Source organism: Zonotrichia albicollis, chromosome 10, assembly GCF_047830755.1.
Source record: "Zonotrichia albicollis isolate bZonAlb1 chromosome 10, bZonAlb1.hap1, whole genome shotgun sequence".
NCBI classification, from domain to species: Eukaryota; Metazoa; Chordata; class Aves; order Passeriformes; family Passerellidae; genus Zonotrichia; species Zonotrichia albicollis.
In genome coordinates, this window is record NC_133828.1 from 2464361 (window position 1) to 2480823 (window position 16463).

The 16463-nt window shown below is 36.3% G+C and overlaps 1 protein-coding gene across 2 annotated transcripts in view; it reads right to left on the reverse strand.

The window, feature by feature from the left end:
• MBD5 (methyl-CpG binding domain protein 5) overlaps positions 1–16463 on the reverse strand; it is a 150414-nt gene that overhangs the window by 36662 nt on the left and 97289 nt on the right. For both annotated transcript variants that reach the window (XM_074547847.1, XM_074547846.1), the window contains 2 exons: positions 12990–13047; positions 3395–4082 (listed from right to left, as the gene is read on the reverse strand). In XM_074547847.1, coding sequence (XP_074403948.1) covers positions 3395–3507 — 113 coding nt within the window. In that variant the 5' untranslated portion in view covers positions 3508–4082; positions 12990–13047. The remainder of the gene's footprint in view (positions 1–3394; positions 4083–12989; positions 13048–16463) is intronic.

Sequence of the window (16463 nt, forward strand, 5' to 3'; positions counted from 1 at the left end):
AAAAATATTATAAAATAATATTATAAAATAATGTTATAAAATAAATTCCATAGAATCACGGAATTCAAAGACTAAAAAAAATACATTGGAAAATGGCAGGAATAACATTTACTTCTCCAAAGCTGTTGTGTAAAACTTTTTAGGGCTGGGGGAAATGAAGTTCAAAAGTTGCATTGGATCATCAGGTACATAAAAGTACCAGAAAAAAAATCACCAAAGAATAAAAAAATACATTGGAAAACTTGGGAAGAGGGCAGTAAATGTTAATGCTGTTGTGTAGAACTTTTTAGGGTTGTGGAAAACCAAATTCAAAAGCTGACTGAGGTCATCAGGTACATAAACTACCAGAAAAATCACTATTCAGAAAATTGTAAGAGAAAAAAAATTATAGATATTATTTATATATAAAAATAAATTTATATATTATTTATATATATATATATAAAAAGGCAGGAATAACATTTACTTCTCCAAAGCTGTTGTGTAAAACTTGTTAGGGCTGGGGGAAATTAAGTTCAAAAGTTGCATGGGATCATCTGGTAAATAAACTACCAGAAAAGTCACTATTCAGAAAATTGTAAGAAAAAAAAAATTATAAAATAATATTATAAAATAATGTTATAAAATAAATTCCATAGAATCACGGAATTCAAAGACTAAAAAAAATACATTGGAAAATGGCAGGAATAACATTTACTTCTCCAAAGCTGTTGTGTAAAACTTGTTAGGGCTGGGGGAAATTAAGTTCAAAAGTTGCATGGGATCATCAGGTACATAAAAGTACCAGAAAAAATCACCAAAGAACAAAAAAATACATTGGAAAACTTGGGAAGAGGGCAGTAAATGTTAATGCTGTTGTGTGGAACTTTTTAGGGTTGTAGAAAATTAAGTGTAAAAGCTCAGTGGGGTCATCTGGTAAATAAACTACCAGAAAAGTCACTATTCAGAAAATTGTAAGAAATTGGCATAAAAATAATGGATTTCAAAAAATAAAAAAATTGGAAAACTTGGGAAGAGGGCAGTAAAGAGCTTCAGTAATGCTGCTGTGTAAAATTTGTTAGGGCTGCGGAAAATGAAGTTCAAAAGCTGAGTGGGATCATCAGGTAAATAAACTACCAGAAAACTCATTATTCAGAAAATTGTAAGAAACTGCCACAAAATCATGGAATTCAAAGAATTAAAAAATACATTGGAAAACTTGGGAAGAGGGCAGGAATGACATGAGCTTCCCCAAAGCTGTTGTGTAAAACTTTTTAGGGCTGTGGAAATTAAGTTCAAAAGCTGAGTGGGGTCATCAAGTACACAAAAATATCATTTTATAAAGCTAACTTTGCTCTTTTTCCCAATAGCATTTAATTTAGGCTCTCTTTGTCTGAACACATTTATTTCATAGCAATTTCAATGCATTTCTTTGTGACCGTTCCAGGGTGAAGCAAAAAAAATTAAAAAATCCAATAAGCTAAGACAATAAACAAATAAAGTACCTAAAACTTTGGATTTGGGTTTATGTTCTTGGGGTTTTTTTCCCCACATGAGAAATGTGAGGGATCCATAAAAGCTGGAGAATGTCAGTGATAGTGAACACAGAACCTTCGTGGGCATAAAAATGAGTTTGGAGCTATTGAGTGGTCACATGAGTTAAATTGACTTGGAAAATAATCACAAAATCATGGAATGCTTTGGGTTAAAGGGATCTGAAGCTCATCCAGCTCCAACCAGAGCCCAGGGACATCTCCCACCATCCCAGGCTGCTCCAAGCCCTGTCCAGCTTGGCCTTGGGCATTTCCAGGGATCCAGGGGCAGCCACAGCTGCTCTGGGAATCCCATCCCAGCCCAAATTTACTTGGAAAAGAATCACAAAATCATGGAATGGTTTGGGTTAAAGGGATCTAAAGCTCATCCAGTTCAAACTGTTGCCCAGGGACATCTCCCACCATCCCAGATTGCTCCAAGCCCTGTCCAGCTTGGCCTGGGACACTTCCAGGGATCCAGGGGCAGCCCCAGCTGCTCTGGGAATCCCAATCCAGCCCAAATTTACTTGGAAAATAATCACAAAATCATGGAATGGGTTGGGTTAAAGGGATCTAAAGCTCATCCAGCTCCAACCCTAGTCCAGGAACATCTCCCACCATCCCAGGCTGCTCCAAGCCCTGTCCAGCCTGGCCTGGGACACTTCCAGGGATCCAGGGGCAGCAACAGCTGCTCTGGGAATTCCATCCAGGCCATAATTTACTTGGAAAATAATCACCAAATCATGGAATGGGTTGTGTTGGGAGGGATTTAAAGCTCATCCAGCTCCAACCCCAGCCCAGGAACATCTCCCACCATCCCAGGCTGCTCCAAGCCCCAATGTCCAACCCGGCCTTGAACACTTCCAGGGATCCAGGGGCAGCCCCAGCTGCTCTGGGAATCCCATCCCAGCCCAAATTTACTTGGAAAATAATTACAAAATCATGGAATGGTTTGGGTTAAAGGGATTTAAAGCTCATCCAGCTCCAACCCCAGCCCAGGGACATCTCCCACCATCCCAGGCTGCTCCAAGCCCCGATGTCCAACCTGGCCTTGGACACCTCCAAGGATCCAGGGGCAGCCCCAGCTGCTCTGGGAATTCCATCCCAGCCCAAATTTACTTGGAAAATAATCACAAAATCATGGAATGGTTTGAGATGGGAGGGATCTGAAGCTCATCCAGCTCCAATCCCTGCCCAGGGACATCTCCCACTGCCCCTGGCTGCTCCAAGCCCTGTCCAGCTTGGCCTTGGGGCACTTCCAGGGATCCAGGGGCAGCCACAGCTGCTCTGGGAATCCCATCCCAGCCCAAATTTACTTGGAAAAGAATCACAAAATCATGGAATGGGTTGGGTTAAAGGGATCTAAAGCTCATCCAGTTCAAACTGTTGCCCAGGAACATCTCCCACCATCCCAGGCTGCTCCAAGCCCCAATGTCCAACCTGGCCTTGGACACTTCCAGGGATCCAGGGGCAGCCCCAGCTGCTCTGGGAATTCCATCCCAGCCCATTGGAAAAGAATCACAAAATCATGGAATGGTTTGAGATGGGAGGGATTTAAAGCTCATCCAGCTCTAACCAGTGCCCAGGGACATCTCCCACTGGCCCTGGCTGCTCCAAGCCCTGTCCAGCCTGGCCTGGGGATCCAGGGGCAGCCCCAGCTGCTCTGGGAATCCCATCCCAGCCCCTCCCCACCCTCCCAGGCAGGAATTCCTTCCCAAACCCCACCAACATCTCCCCTCCTTCACCTTCCAAGACCATCTTGTGCTCGAGGAACAACTCCTCGACGTTTCAGAGCAGAAGGAAGGAGCTGAGTCAGGAACTCCCTGCACATCCTGGCCAGAGTGCACCAAGCCCAGCCCAGCCCAGCCCTGGGGCGGCCTTACCTGATGTACAGAACTCCACTTTGGTCCACCCTCCGCTGCCAACCAACGGGAACTTGCACTGCTGGTGGCCCTCCATCCGTGTCCCCTCCGTCACACTCCTTGCCACCATTCATTTTCCTGTTTCTGGTTAGGAGTCTTCAGAGATATCAACAGGAAGGTGATATCCTTTCACTACATGTCATCCTGGCCTCCCAGAGCAGGCCCTGCAGCACAGCTTCCCCCAAATCCTACAAAGTGCATCGGGAGGCTCCAGCTCAGTTTGAAACCAAGTCCTCAAAAGTGGCCATTTTGGTTAATGAGTCACTTTCCCATTATAATCCACATTAAATATGCAATGTTTAACTCCTTATATATTCATAAGGATGAACTATATAGATAAAAATTAGTGCTTCCAACTTGGGAAAATCATAATTCACCAATCCTTTGTTACCTGTCAGAAAGGAGAATGGGGAAAAGGAGAATTTCTAGTTCAACAGCATGATGGCTCCAAGCTTGATGACTGTCTCAGATAACTTGTGTTTTGTGAAAGCTCGTCTCATTTTTATAAATATGAGTCAGATCCAATACCTCCAGGTATTACACCCTTTATATGCCACATTCTTTTTGTTTTCTTTTTTTTATCTTCTGGTCATGATCCAAGTTGTCTTCTTGAGGTTCTTTGCTGACTCCTTGGCTCCAATCAAACAGCCTGAAAGATAAAGATGTGGGGAACACGTGAGCCCTCCCCTCCAGCCCAGTGCAGCAGCTCAGGGAGATGTTTACAGCTGCAGCCATTTCCAGAGCTTCAAATCAAAGTTTGAAATGTCAATGGAACCATCAAAACAAGGCTCAGAGCAAACAGAATCCTGCCAGCATTTTCTATTTATACGTGGATGTAATTGAGCTACATCTTAAAAGCTACAAGAGTGCAAGTGCTGTTAAATAGTTGATGTGGAGTTTGGGTGAATTAAGGGATGCATCTTTTCACTGAATATTTTCACATATGCTTCTGTTCACAACCATCACAGATGACTAAATTAATGCCCTTTAAAAATTGTTTAGAAAACTGAATGAATTTCATGTGAGGGAAGCTGCTTCCAGGCTTTGGTAATACCCATAAAAATGCAAACCTCTTGCGTTTCGACTGAATTAAAATAATCATCCCACCAAAAAACTGGGTAATAAAAAGGGAAAAGCCAGCAGCAGTGACTGATCTCTGAATACCTTTGAAACAATCTGAATATCCTCAGGAATAATTCCCCTCAGAGATTTCCTCTCATGACAGAAGTTGAGTCATTCCCCCCAAAATAGTTTTTTCAAGCTGACCAGGGGAGACTTAACACTTGAGACTGGACATTTAATTAAGGTGAGACAAATGTGGAATATGGGATTTCAATAGTAAATACACCAGAAGAAGGCAACAATCCTAAATTCAAATCTAGGAAAAGCAACAATCCTAAATTTAAATATAGGATGGCATGCATGACTGCTGTAGCAACATCATTAGGAGAGTTTATTTGGAATCAGGTGTCAATCCTGCCTTATTCCCAACACTAACATTATGCCAACATGTTAAAACATAATAAATGTTATAGACCTGACTGATTTTAATAAGAAAAGGTGTTTTTTTTAAAAGCCAGAAATGGAACATAAAGACATTTCTGCAATAACACCACATTACATCTATATTTAACAGTAATAACAGCTCCTTCCTTCAAGACCACTAAAGGAAGACTACAGAGGCATAAATATAGTCCTGGAAAATATTCCCTTAAGTACCCTCATGCAGAACATTCCCTTTACAAGTGCTGCTTAGAAATGTAAAGTTCCAAATGCTCCAAAAATATAAAAAAACCTCACCAGGGTATTTCCAAGCAGGCTGTGGATAAAAGGAGCTGCTTGGCCAGACCCCCTTCACTGAGGGGCAGGAATCTACATTGGCCAAAGGCTGGAATCTTGGATGGTGCAGGAAGATAGAAAAACATAAAGAAAGGCTTTATAAAATCAAACCTGCTCTGTTATATCAGAAAATTCACAAAAGGAGCTGGCCTGTCATTGCTTCTGAGGCAAGCTGGCACTTTGCAGGCTCCCAGGTGAAAGCAATCCTGGTGTGGGCAGGTCCTTAACACAACAATTATTGCTGGGTGAAAAACAGCTTACACCTGTATAGAAACTGGTTTGGATTATTTTTGGGTTAAAATCAACTTACTCCTGTAGAAACTGTTTTTGCTTATTTTTGGGTGAAAAACAACTTACACCTGTATTTCAACTGGTTTTGATTATTTTGGGTTAAAATCAACTTACTCCTGTAGAAACTGTTTTTGCTTATTTTTGGGTGAAAAACAACTTACACCTGTATTTCAACTGGTTTTGATTATTGCTGGGTGAAAAACAACTTATACCTGTATATAAACTAGTTGTGCTTATTGCTGGGTTAAAATCAACTTATCCCTGTGTTAACTGTTTTTGCTTATTCCTGGGTTAAAATCAACTTACACCTGTAGAAACTGTTTCTGTTTATTCCTGGCTGAAAAACAATTTACACCTGTATATAAAGTGGTTTTGCTTATTCCTGAGTGAAAAACAACTTACACCTGTATATCAACTAGTTCTGCTTATTCCTGGGTCCAAAACAAGGTACACCTGTATTTCAACTAGTTTTGATTACTTTTGGATGAAAAACAACTTACACCTGTGTATAAACTGGTTTTGCTTATTCCTGAGTGAAAAACAACTTACACCTGTATAAAGTGGTTTTGCTTATTCCTAGATGAAAATCAACTTATACCTGTATCAACTATCTTTGTTTATTGCTGGGTGAAAAACAACTTACACCTGTGCATAAACTGTTTTTGCTGATTGCTGGGTTAAAATCAACTTACACCTGTAGAAACTGTTTCTCTTTATTCCTGGGTGAAAAACAACTTACACCTGTATAAAGTGGTTTTGCTTATTCCTAGATGAAAATCAACTTACACCTGTATATCAACTAGTTCTGCTTATTCCTGGGTCCAAAACAAGGTACACCTGTATTTCAACTAATTTTGATTATTTTTGGATGAAAAACACCTTACACCTGTATATAAACTGTTTTTGTTTATTCCTGGGTGAAAAACAACTTATACCTGTATATAAACTGGTTGTGCTTATTGCTGGGTGAAAGCCAGTTTACACCTGTATATAAACTGTTTCTGTTTATTTGTTTATTGCTGGGTGAAAAACAACTTACACCTGTATAAGCTGCTTTTACACCTTAGATAGAAAAATGAAAACTGTCTCTCACAAACAACTTTTCCTGCATCAGGAGTTTGAGTGACCAATCAGTACAGAATAATATCTTGTTAATTACCAATAAAGCAATTGGCAGTGAAGCTCCTGACCAATTGGAGCCACACAGGAGGTCAGTAGAACTGTATGAGTGGTTTTATCCTGATTAAGGAGGGAGCAGATGAGGTTTCATCAAAAGCAGGCCAGAATTTCCACGCTGAAATTCCAACATAAGCCACACATGGGAAGTCCCTGGGTGTTATTTAATTAATTTAATAACACCACACAACTCCAAGCTCCACTGGAGCACAGATTCACAACAACAGGAGCAGAGGGAGCGGCCTCAGGCTGGCCCAGGGTGGGCCCAGCAAGAATTTCCCCATGGAAAGGGGGCTCAGGGGTTGGAGCTGCCCAGGGGGGTTTGCAGTGCCCATCCCTGGAGGTGTCCCAGGAATTCTGGAGGAACTCAGTGCTCTGGGTTGGGATCAAGGTGGGCACAGCTGGGACTTTGGGACCTTGGAGCTGTTTTCCCACCTTATTTCTGGGATCCTAAACACCAAGGCTTTTCCCAGAAGGGAATATCCATCAATCCAACCCCAGCAGCAGAGCTGTCCCTGCCCCAGCCCCTTCTGGCAGGGAACATTTTGTGTTCCCCACAGCCCCAAAGCCCTCACACCAACAACAGAAAAGGAGCCCTGAAAGGAGCCCCATTTTTGCATTTTGGGGGAAAAATTCTTCCTGGCCAGGCTGCCCAGGCCTTGGCAGGGGCTGCCCAGGGATGTTTGCAGTGCCCATCCCTGGGGGTGTCCCAGCAATTCTGGAGGTGGCACTGAGGGCTCTGGGTTGGGATCAAGGTGGGCACAGCTGGGACTTTGGGACCTTGGAGCTGTTTTCCCACCTCATTTCTGGGATCCTAAACACCAAGGCTTTTCCCAGAAGGGAATATCCATTAATCCAACCCCCAGCAACAGAGGTGTCAGAGAAGGAGCCTGAAAATGAGCCGCATTTTTGCATTTTGGGGGGAAAATTCTTCCTGGCCAGGGTGCCCAGGGAGGTTTGCAGTGCCAACCCCTGGAGGTGTCCCAGCAATTCTGGAGGTGGCACTGAGTGCTCTGGGCTGGGGACAGGGTGGGATGGGCCCAGCTGGGACTTTGGGACCTTGGAGCTCTTTTCCAGCCTCATTTCTGGGATCCTGAGCACCAGAATCCCCCAGGCTTTTCCCAGAAGGGAATATCCATCAATCCAACCCCAGCAGCAGCAGAGCTGTCCCTGCCCCAGCCCCTTCTGGCAGGGAACATTTTGTGTTCCCCCACAGCCCCAAGGCCCTCACACCAACAACAGAAAAGGAGCCCTGAAAGTCCTTAAAGTCTCATTTTTGCATTTTGGGGGAAAAATTCTTCCTGGCCAGGGTGCTCAGGGAGGTTTGCAGTGCCCACCCCTGGAGGTGTCCCAGGAATTCTGGAGGAACTCAGGGCTCTGGGCTGGGCACAGGGTGGGATGGGCACAGCTGGGTTTCCATGGTCCTGGAGGGATTTTCCAGCCTCAGGGATTTGGGATTCTGTGACTGCAGAGCCCCCCACCCCCTGATGCACCACCTGCCCCTTCCCCAGCACTCTCTGAAGAATTTTGGACTGGGATGCAAAGGAGTTGGGTTTTGGACCAAGCCCAGAGGATGCTGGACACTGGAAGGAATCCAAAGGGCTGATTTCCATCAGCCATGGAACAAATCCCTCTCCTCAGAGATCTCCTGGCAGCTCCAGACAGGCCCTGTTATCTCAGCACCGCTTCCCACATCCAAGGCAGTCCCTGCTGTCTGCCCCGTGCCAGCACATCGTGTTCAGATTTGTTTTGCAGTCCAGTTCCATTAGGATATCCTTCAAAAGATTTCACTGCACAGCTATGCAAAACTGCACAGAATTCCTTCCCCCTCAGCCCCCTCATCCCCTTCCCCACATGGAAAACTTCTCCTTCATTTTCATCTGCTGCAAGTGTGGTTTCAATTTTTCAAGGGACTCTCTCCCTTTTTTTGAAATGTTGGATTTCAGGCAGCCTCTTTGCACACTCAGCTGCTAATATTTACTTTAACAATTTTTGAGTCCAGTGGGAAAACCAGAAAAAACTCCATAGGATGTAAAAAGAAATTTAAATTAGATATTAATTGTCTGGATTCCAATCTGTTACATATGATATTAATAATATTTATTTTATTAATAAGTGGATGTTGAGCCAATTAAGACAAATTTTGACAGGTTGGTATTGCAAATCATGGAATGGTTTGGGTTGGAAAGACCTTAAAGCCCATTTTGTGCCACCCCCAGGGACACCTTCAGCTATCCCAGGTTGCTCCAACCCTCTTAGTAATAATATTTTTTAATATTCAAATATAATCTAAATCTCTCCCTTGTCCTCCAAATGCTTTTGGTGCTCAATTGCTTTTTTCCTACATGAATTTGAAGTGCCAAACAATTGCCAGGATCAATTTGGGGCTCCACAATCCCAGCCTGGCTCTCTGAGGCACAAATCCCAGTCCCCACCTATGGATTGGCCACATTTTGGGTAGAAACCTTTGCAGGCATTTAGAAAAAACACCAAACACTGCTCAGAGACACAAATTACAATCTCATTGTTAAGATTTTCTTTTCTAGCACTGAAAAAAACTCCAAAATGAGAAATGCTCTCAAATCACAATCCTGGGCTTTCAGAACTAATAAGGAATTTTAGCTTCTTAAAAAGCATCACTTTCAAAGCACTCAGTGAAAAGGAGTTTTTATTTAGTTACCACTTGCACATTATTAATCTGTTTAAGTCTATCAAAGCAATTAGCCAGGATTTTCCTGTATCATCTAATTAGACACAAATGTTGCATCATTTTTGGGAATGCTTTCCCAATCTGAAAAGCAGCATTCTCCTGCCTAATTAGATCAGTGGTGAATACTTGATGAGGGCCTATTTTTAGGCCAGTGAGTCAACAAACAAAAGTGCCTGAAGTGGGAAGGAAACCTTGAATCCATCAGGATTCCTTTCCTTGGGGTGGTGTCCAGGGCCATGCACAGCTCTACACAGGATTTACTCATGGTTTACTCACGATAAACATGATATAGTTGTGATGTATCTTGAAAACACATCTCACTTGTAAATACAGAGTTGGACTCAGCTCTGGAGCCTTTTCCAACCTGGATGATTCCCTGGGTGAATCCATAAACAACAAACTCCATAAATATCCATAAAGAACAAAAAATCCACGAGGATTCCAGGCCTTTGGAATTGCTGGCCCTGCTCTCCAGAACCAGGGGCCCCCTGGATGTTCCCCAGGGATGGGAAATTCATTTTCCCAGGCCTACAAAGGAGTCACTTCACTATGAACACTGTATTGCACAATAAAACAAGAAGAAAATTATTTTCATGGAGAAAATCTGATTTATCTGCATGGAATCCAGGTGATCTTTAGGAGCATGTCACACAAATCCCTTTCCTTGGAGCATTTTGGAGCAGGGTGCTGTTAAGTGATCAGACAGAAATCTGATATCAGTGATCAGATATAAATCTGATATCAGTGATCAGATACAAATCTGATATCAGTGATCAGATACAAATCTGATATCAGTGATCAGAAATTTAATCAGTAATCAGAAATTTGATATCAGTGATCAGATATAAATCTGATATCAGTAATGAGATATAAATCTGATATCAGTGATCAGATATAAATTTGATATCAGTGATCACACAGAAATCTATATCAGTGATCAGAAATTTGATATCAGTGATCAGATACAAATCTGATATCAGTGATCAGAAATTTGATATCAGTGATCAGACATAAATCTGATATCAGTGATCAGATATAAATCTGATATCAGTAATCAGACATAAATCTAATAGCAGTAATCAGATATAAATCTGATATCAGTGATCAGACAGAAATCTGATATCAGTGATCAGAAATTTGATATCAGTGATCAGATACAAATCTGATATCAGTGGTCAGATATAAATCTGATATCAGTGATCAATGATCAGATAGAAATCTGATATCAGTGATCAGATAGAAATCTGATATCAGTAATCAAATATTAATCTGATATCAATAATCAGATAGAAATCTGATACCTTCCCACCAGGGAAAAATCAGAGTATCCTGAATTTTGGGGATTTAATTGTGCCAAGGCAATGGCCAATGGGTGAGCTGGGGAGAGCAGGATTCCTTCATGGACACCACCAATCCCTAAAATCTCCCTAAAATCTTCTTTTAACCCATTTTTCTGTGCAATTCCCAAAGCTGGGAGCAACTGAGGCTGTCACTGGAAAGAATGGATAAAACACAGAGACCTCTGAAAGGCTTTGCACAGAAAAAGCCAAAAAAAAGAGAACAAAATAAAAGGAATTTGTTTTTAACACTAATCTCCGGCTGTTCACTATGAATTTATTAATATTTATTTATAATTTAATCACATATTTATTAAGTCCACTCAGGATGCTCTTCCAGGCTTTCCACCACATGGAATTTTTTCTTTTCATGAAGAAAGCACTTCAGATTTGGCAGCACTCAAATTTGCTCAAAATTAGGGTTAATATTTGGTGTACATCAAAAATCAGCTAAGAATGACGTCACTGTTACCCCAAGCTTTCCTAGGGAATATCAATAAATGGAATATTATCAGGAATATGTTAATGAGAATGGAGAAACGTCACATCCACTTTATTTTAGGGGAATTTGGATAAAGAAATGAGGGATTTTCTTTCAATTCTCAAGTTTCAGCCTTGCAAAAAGCTGATATTATTCAGCACAGTTCTGCAATGCTTTTATAATGAAGATTATATGAATTTCAGGGATCTTTGCTGGAGAATGTTCAGAAAATATCTAAGAAACTGATGCAGAAATTGAGGAGGAAATAACTATTTGTAAGTGTTCAGCTCTGCTGTACATTATTGAGTCAAGGGGTTGCCAGGGAAATGGAAATTTGGGAAAAAAAAGATTGAATTTAAAAGGAAAAAAAATATATTTGAACAGAACTCTTAAAAAAATGACCATGGAAATTCAAATAAATTAAAAACAGGAAAAAAAAAATCAAGATTCTTGGAAATCTGGGAAAAGGCTCCGAGCGCTGGAATAACAATTTTCGAATAACCCCAAATCTCCATTAATTCTGAGACCAAAAATGAAGCAATAAATGACAAAAATGAAACCCATCCTCCCATATTTTCAATAAAAAACATCCACCTCCTTTGTGTCAGCCACCTGAAGCTGAGGATGGAGCAATATTTCAATAATTTGAATTATTCAGCCCGACTTCCTGTGCAGGAGAATGTCAGAACTGTAGCAAGATTGCAAATTAAACCCATAAATTATGCTTTTTGTGCCAAAGTAGTAATCATGTGACTGCACTATTTTTAGACCCTTGGAATTTTTTTCTCCAAGTGCCCTTTTTTCAGCTGTTTATTGAATTACGTAGCTCTGCTCAGCAAATTCCCTGATGAAAACACACTCAAGGAATTAAAAAATATATGGGAACAATAAAAATCAGCTCTGCAGACAGCTCAGTGCAAACCCTGCTGCCTCATTTGGCATAAATGGAATAATATTGGAGAGTCTGGACCCTGAAAATCTGATTAATCTCTCCATTAGCAGATAATTACTTACTAATTGAATGTAGAAGTATTTTTGAGAATTATATAATTCTTATAAAATTATATAATAAAATTATAAATTATATATTATATTAATTATATTATGTTATAAATTATATATTATATTATATTATATTATATTATAAATTATATTATATTAATTATATTATATTATAAATTATATATATATATTATATTATAATTTTATAAAATTATAAAATTATATAATTCTTATAAGTATTATAATTGAGAATTTATATATTTATATATATTTTACTTATATATTTATAAGTATTATAATTGAGAATTTGGCCTCACTATTTTATTTGAGAGAGTTTTCTCCGTTTTCTAAGAAAAAAATAAAAAATAAAAAAGTTCAAGGATTTTTTTTTTTTTAGAAAAAGTGATTTTAATTCTTTTAAATGCCAAATGTTTCCTTCTTGCTGCAGCAGAGATTTATTAGTTATGAGTTTAATCACTTTGAAATCAATCTTGATGAAGATTTGTGTCCATGACCTTTCCTTCCCCAGCCCCTTTTTCAACTCACGCTGCTCTGAGTCAGCTCTTTCCTCAATTCCCCATTTGATTTAAAAACATTCCTGCTCACCCTGCCATCCAAACATCACCTTGGTTTTGCTGTTTAAAACCTTTGAAACCACTAAGAAAATAATTTTTAATGTATTAATGAAGAGCAGGACAGATGAAAATAAAATTTCCTGACCTTTTTCCTCATGAAGGATCAGATTGAAGGTGGCTCTGCTCATCTTGTTCACTCCAAGCTGGAAAAGAATCAAAACACAAAATAAGAATAGTGAGCAACTCACGCCACTAAGGACATTAAGATATTCCAATATTAAATGACTCTTAATTATTTCTTCATATAATTAAACACTTAGAAACGTTTCTTAGGATAAATGATGGAGTAACTATTTCCACTTCTTGTTGTGTACACATTATATTTCTCTCAAACATTCCAGCATGGAAAATAGAACCTAATATTTAATAAACTGCCAGTGGATGGTTTCTTTTTACAAAATCAGCCTTACTCTATTAAATCTGAATTTTGGCAACACAAATGACCAAAATTGTTGCCTATACAAATCTCCCCCATTAGTTTTAAATACAATTTTTGCTTCAGGAATGTCTGGGTGCCCCAAGCCCTTCACTCAGATTTACTTTTCAACAAAGTAAATCTGTTTTAAATAACTTTTCAAAGGTATTTTTAGCCCACTAAAAGGGGCAAAGTGCCTCAGAGTTGGTGTCTGTGTGTTTTGGGGATGAATTCTTACACAACAATGATCAGATGTGTTCACACCCTCACCTTAATAAGGATAAATTCCTTCAGAGCAGGTGAAACATTCCTTGGAAGGGATTTGCCAAACATGAAACTTTTTTTATATATATATATATATATATATATATATATATATATATATATATTTTTTTTTTTTTTTTATGTATATTCAAACATGATACATTTATTTTATATATACATATATTTTATATATACATATATTTTATATATACATATATTTCATATATGTAGATAAATTGCATATATGTATATATGTATATATCCAAGCATGATACATTTATTTTATATATACATTTATGTATATGTATATTTATTGATGTAATTTATCCAAACATGATACATTTATTTGACATACACATATATTTTATATATACATATATTTTATATATACAGATATTTCATATATGTATATAAATTGCATATATGTATATATGTATATATCCAAACATGATACATTTATTATATATATTTATATGTATATTTATTTGTGTTATTTATCCAAACATGATACATTTATTCTATATATGCATATATTTTATATATACATATATTTTATATATACATATATTTCATATATATCCAAACATGATACATTTATTATATATATTTATATATTTACATGTATATTTATTGATGTTATTTATCCAAACATGATACATTTATTATATATATACATATATTTAATATATTAATATATTTTATATATACATATATTTCATATACATCCAAAGATGACACATTTATTTTATATACATTTATATATTTATATGTATATTTATTGACGTTATTTATCCAAAGATGACACATTTATTTCATATATATTTATATATTTATATGTATATTTATTGATGTCATTTATCCAAACACGATACATTTATTTTTATATATATTTATATGTATATTTATTTATGTTATTTATCCAAACATGATACACTTATTATATATATTTATATATTTATATGTATATTTATTTATGTTATTTATCCAAACATGATACATTTATTCTATATATGCATATATTTATATGTATATTCATTGATGTTATTTATCAAAACATGACACATTTATTATATATATACATATATTTCATATATATCCAAAGATGACGCATTTATTTTATATATACATCTATTAATATGTATATTTATGTTATTTATCCAAATATGATATATTTATTTTATAAATACATATATTTATATGTATATTTATTTGTGTTATTTATCCAAACATGATACATTTATTATATATTTATATGTATATTCATTGATGTTATTTATCAAAACATGACACATTATATATATACATATATTTCATACATATCCAAACATGATACATTTATTTTACATATACATTTATGTATATGTATATTTATTGATGTAATTTATCCAAACATGATACATTTATTTTATATATACATATATTTATATGTATATTTATTGATGTTACTTATCCAAACATGATGCATTTATTTTATATATATTTATATGTACATTTATTTGTGTTATTTATCCAAACATGATACATTTATTATATACATATACACATATTTAATATATACGTATATTTTATATATACATATATTTCATATATATCCAAACATGACACATTTATTTTATATATACATCTATTTACATGTAGATTTATTTATGTTATTTATCCAAACATGATACATTTATTTTATATTTATATATTTTATATGTATATTTATTGATGTTATTTATCCAAACACAATACATTTATTTTATATATATTTATATGTATATTTATTTGTGTTATTTATCCAAACATGATACATTATATATATATACATATATTTAATATATACATATATTTAATATATATATATATTTCATATATATCCAAACATGATGCATTTATTATATATATTTATATGTTTATATGTATATTTATTGATGTTATTTATCCAAACATGACACATTTATTTTATATATATTTATATGTATATTTATTTATGTTATTTATCCAAACACGATACATTTATTTTATATATATTTATATGTATATTTATATGTATATTTATTTTTGTTATTTATCCAAACATGACACATTTATTTTATATATACATATTTCTATATGTATATTTATTTGTGTTATTTATCCAAACATGATACATTTATTATATATATATTTATATATTTATATCTTCATTTATTTATGTTATTTATCCAAACACGATACATTTATTTTATATATACATATTTCTATATGTATATTTATTTATGTTATTTATCCAAACACGATACATTTATTATATATATATTTAATATATTAATATATTTTATATATACATATATTTCATATACATCCAAAGATGACACATTTATTTTATATATACCTATATCTATAGGTATATTTATTGATGTTATTTATCCAAACATGATACATTTACTATATATATATTTATATATTTATGTTATTTATCCAAACATTATACATTTATTTTATATATACATATATTTATATGTATATTTATTGATGTTATTTATCCAAACATGATACATTTTTTATATATACATATATTTATATGTATATTTATTGATGCTATTTATCCAAACACGATACATTTATTTTTCATGCCCAACAAGGTGGTACCTGCTGGTGATGCCCAGCTCTGCCCTGCCAGGAATCCCTGGCTTTGCTCTGAAAAATCTGATTTTCCTGCACGAGCAATACCCCCAAAGCAGGCAGAAAACGCTTGAAGGAGCTGAACAAAAGGGGGAATCACAGTCCAGAGTAAGAGAATCCCACAGCTCATCAAAGCAGGGAAAGAAAAATGAGAGTGAGGCACCCAGAAATGAAAACCAGGCGGCCTTTGAGGATGCAGCACAGGCAGGAGTGGAGAACAAAGCTCCAAGAAAA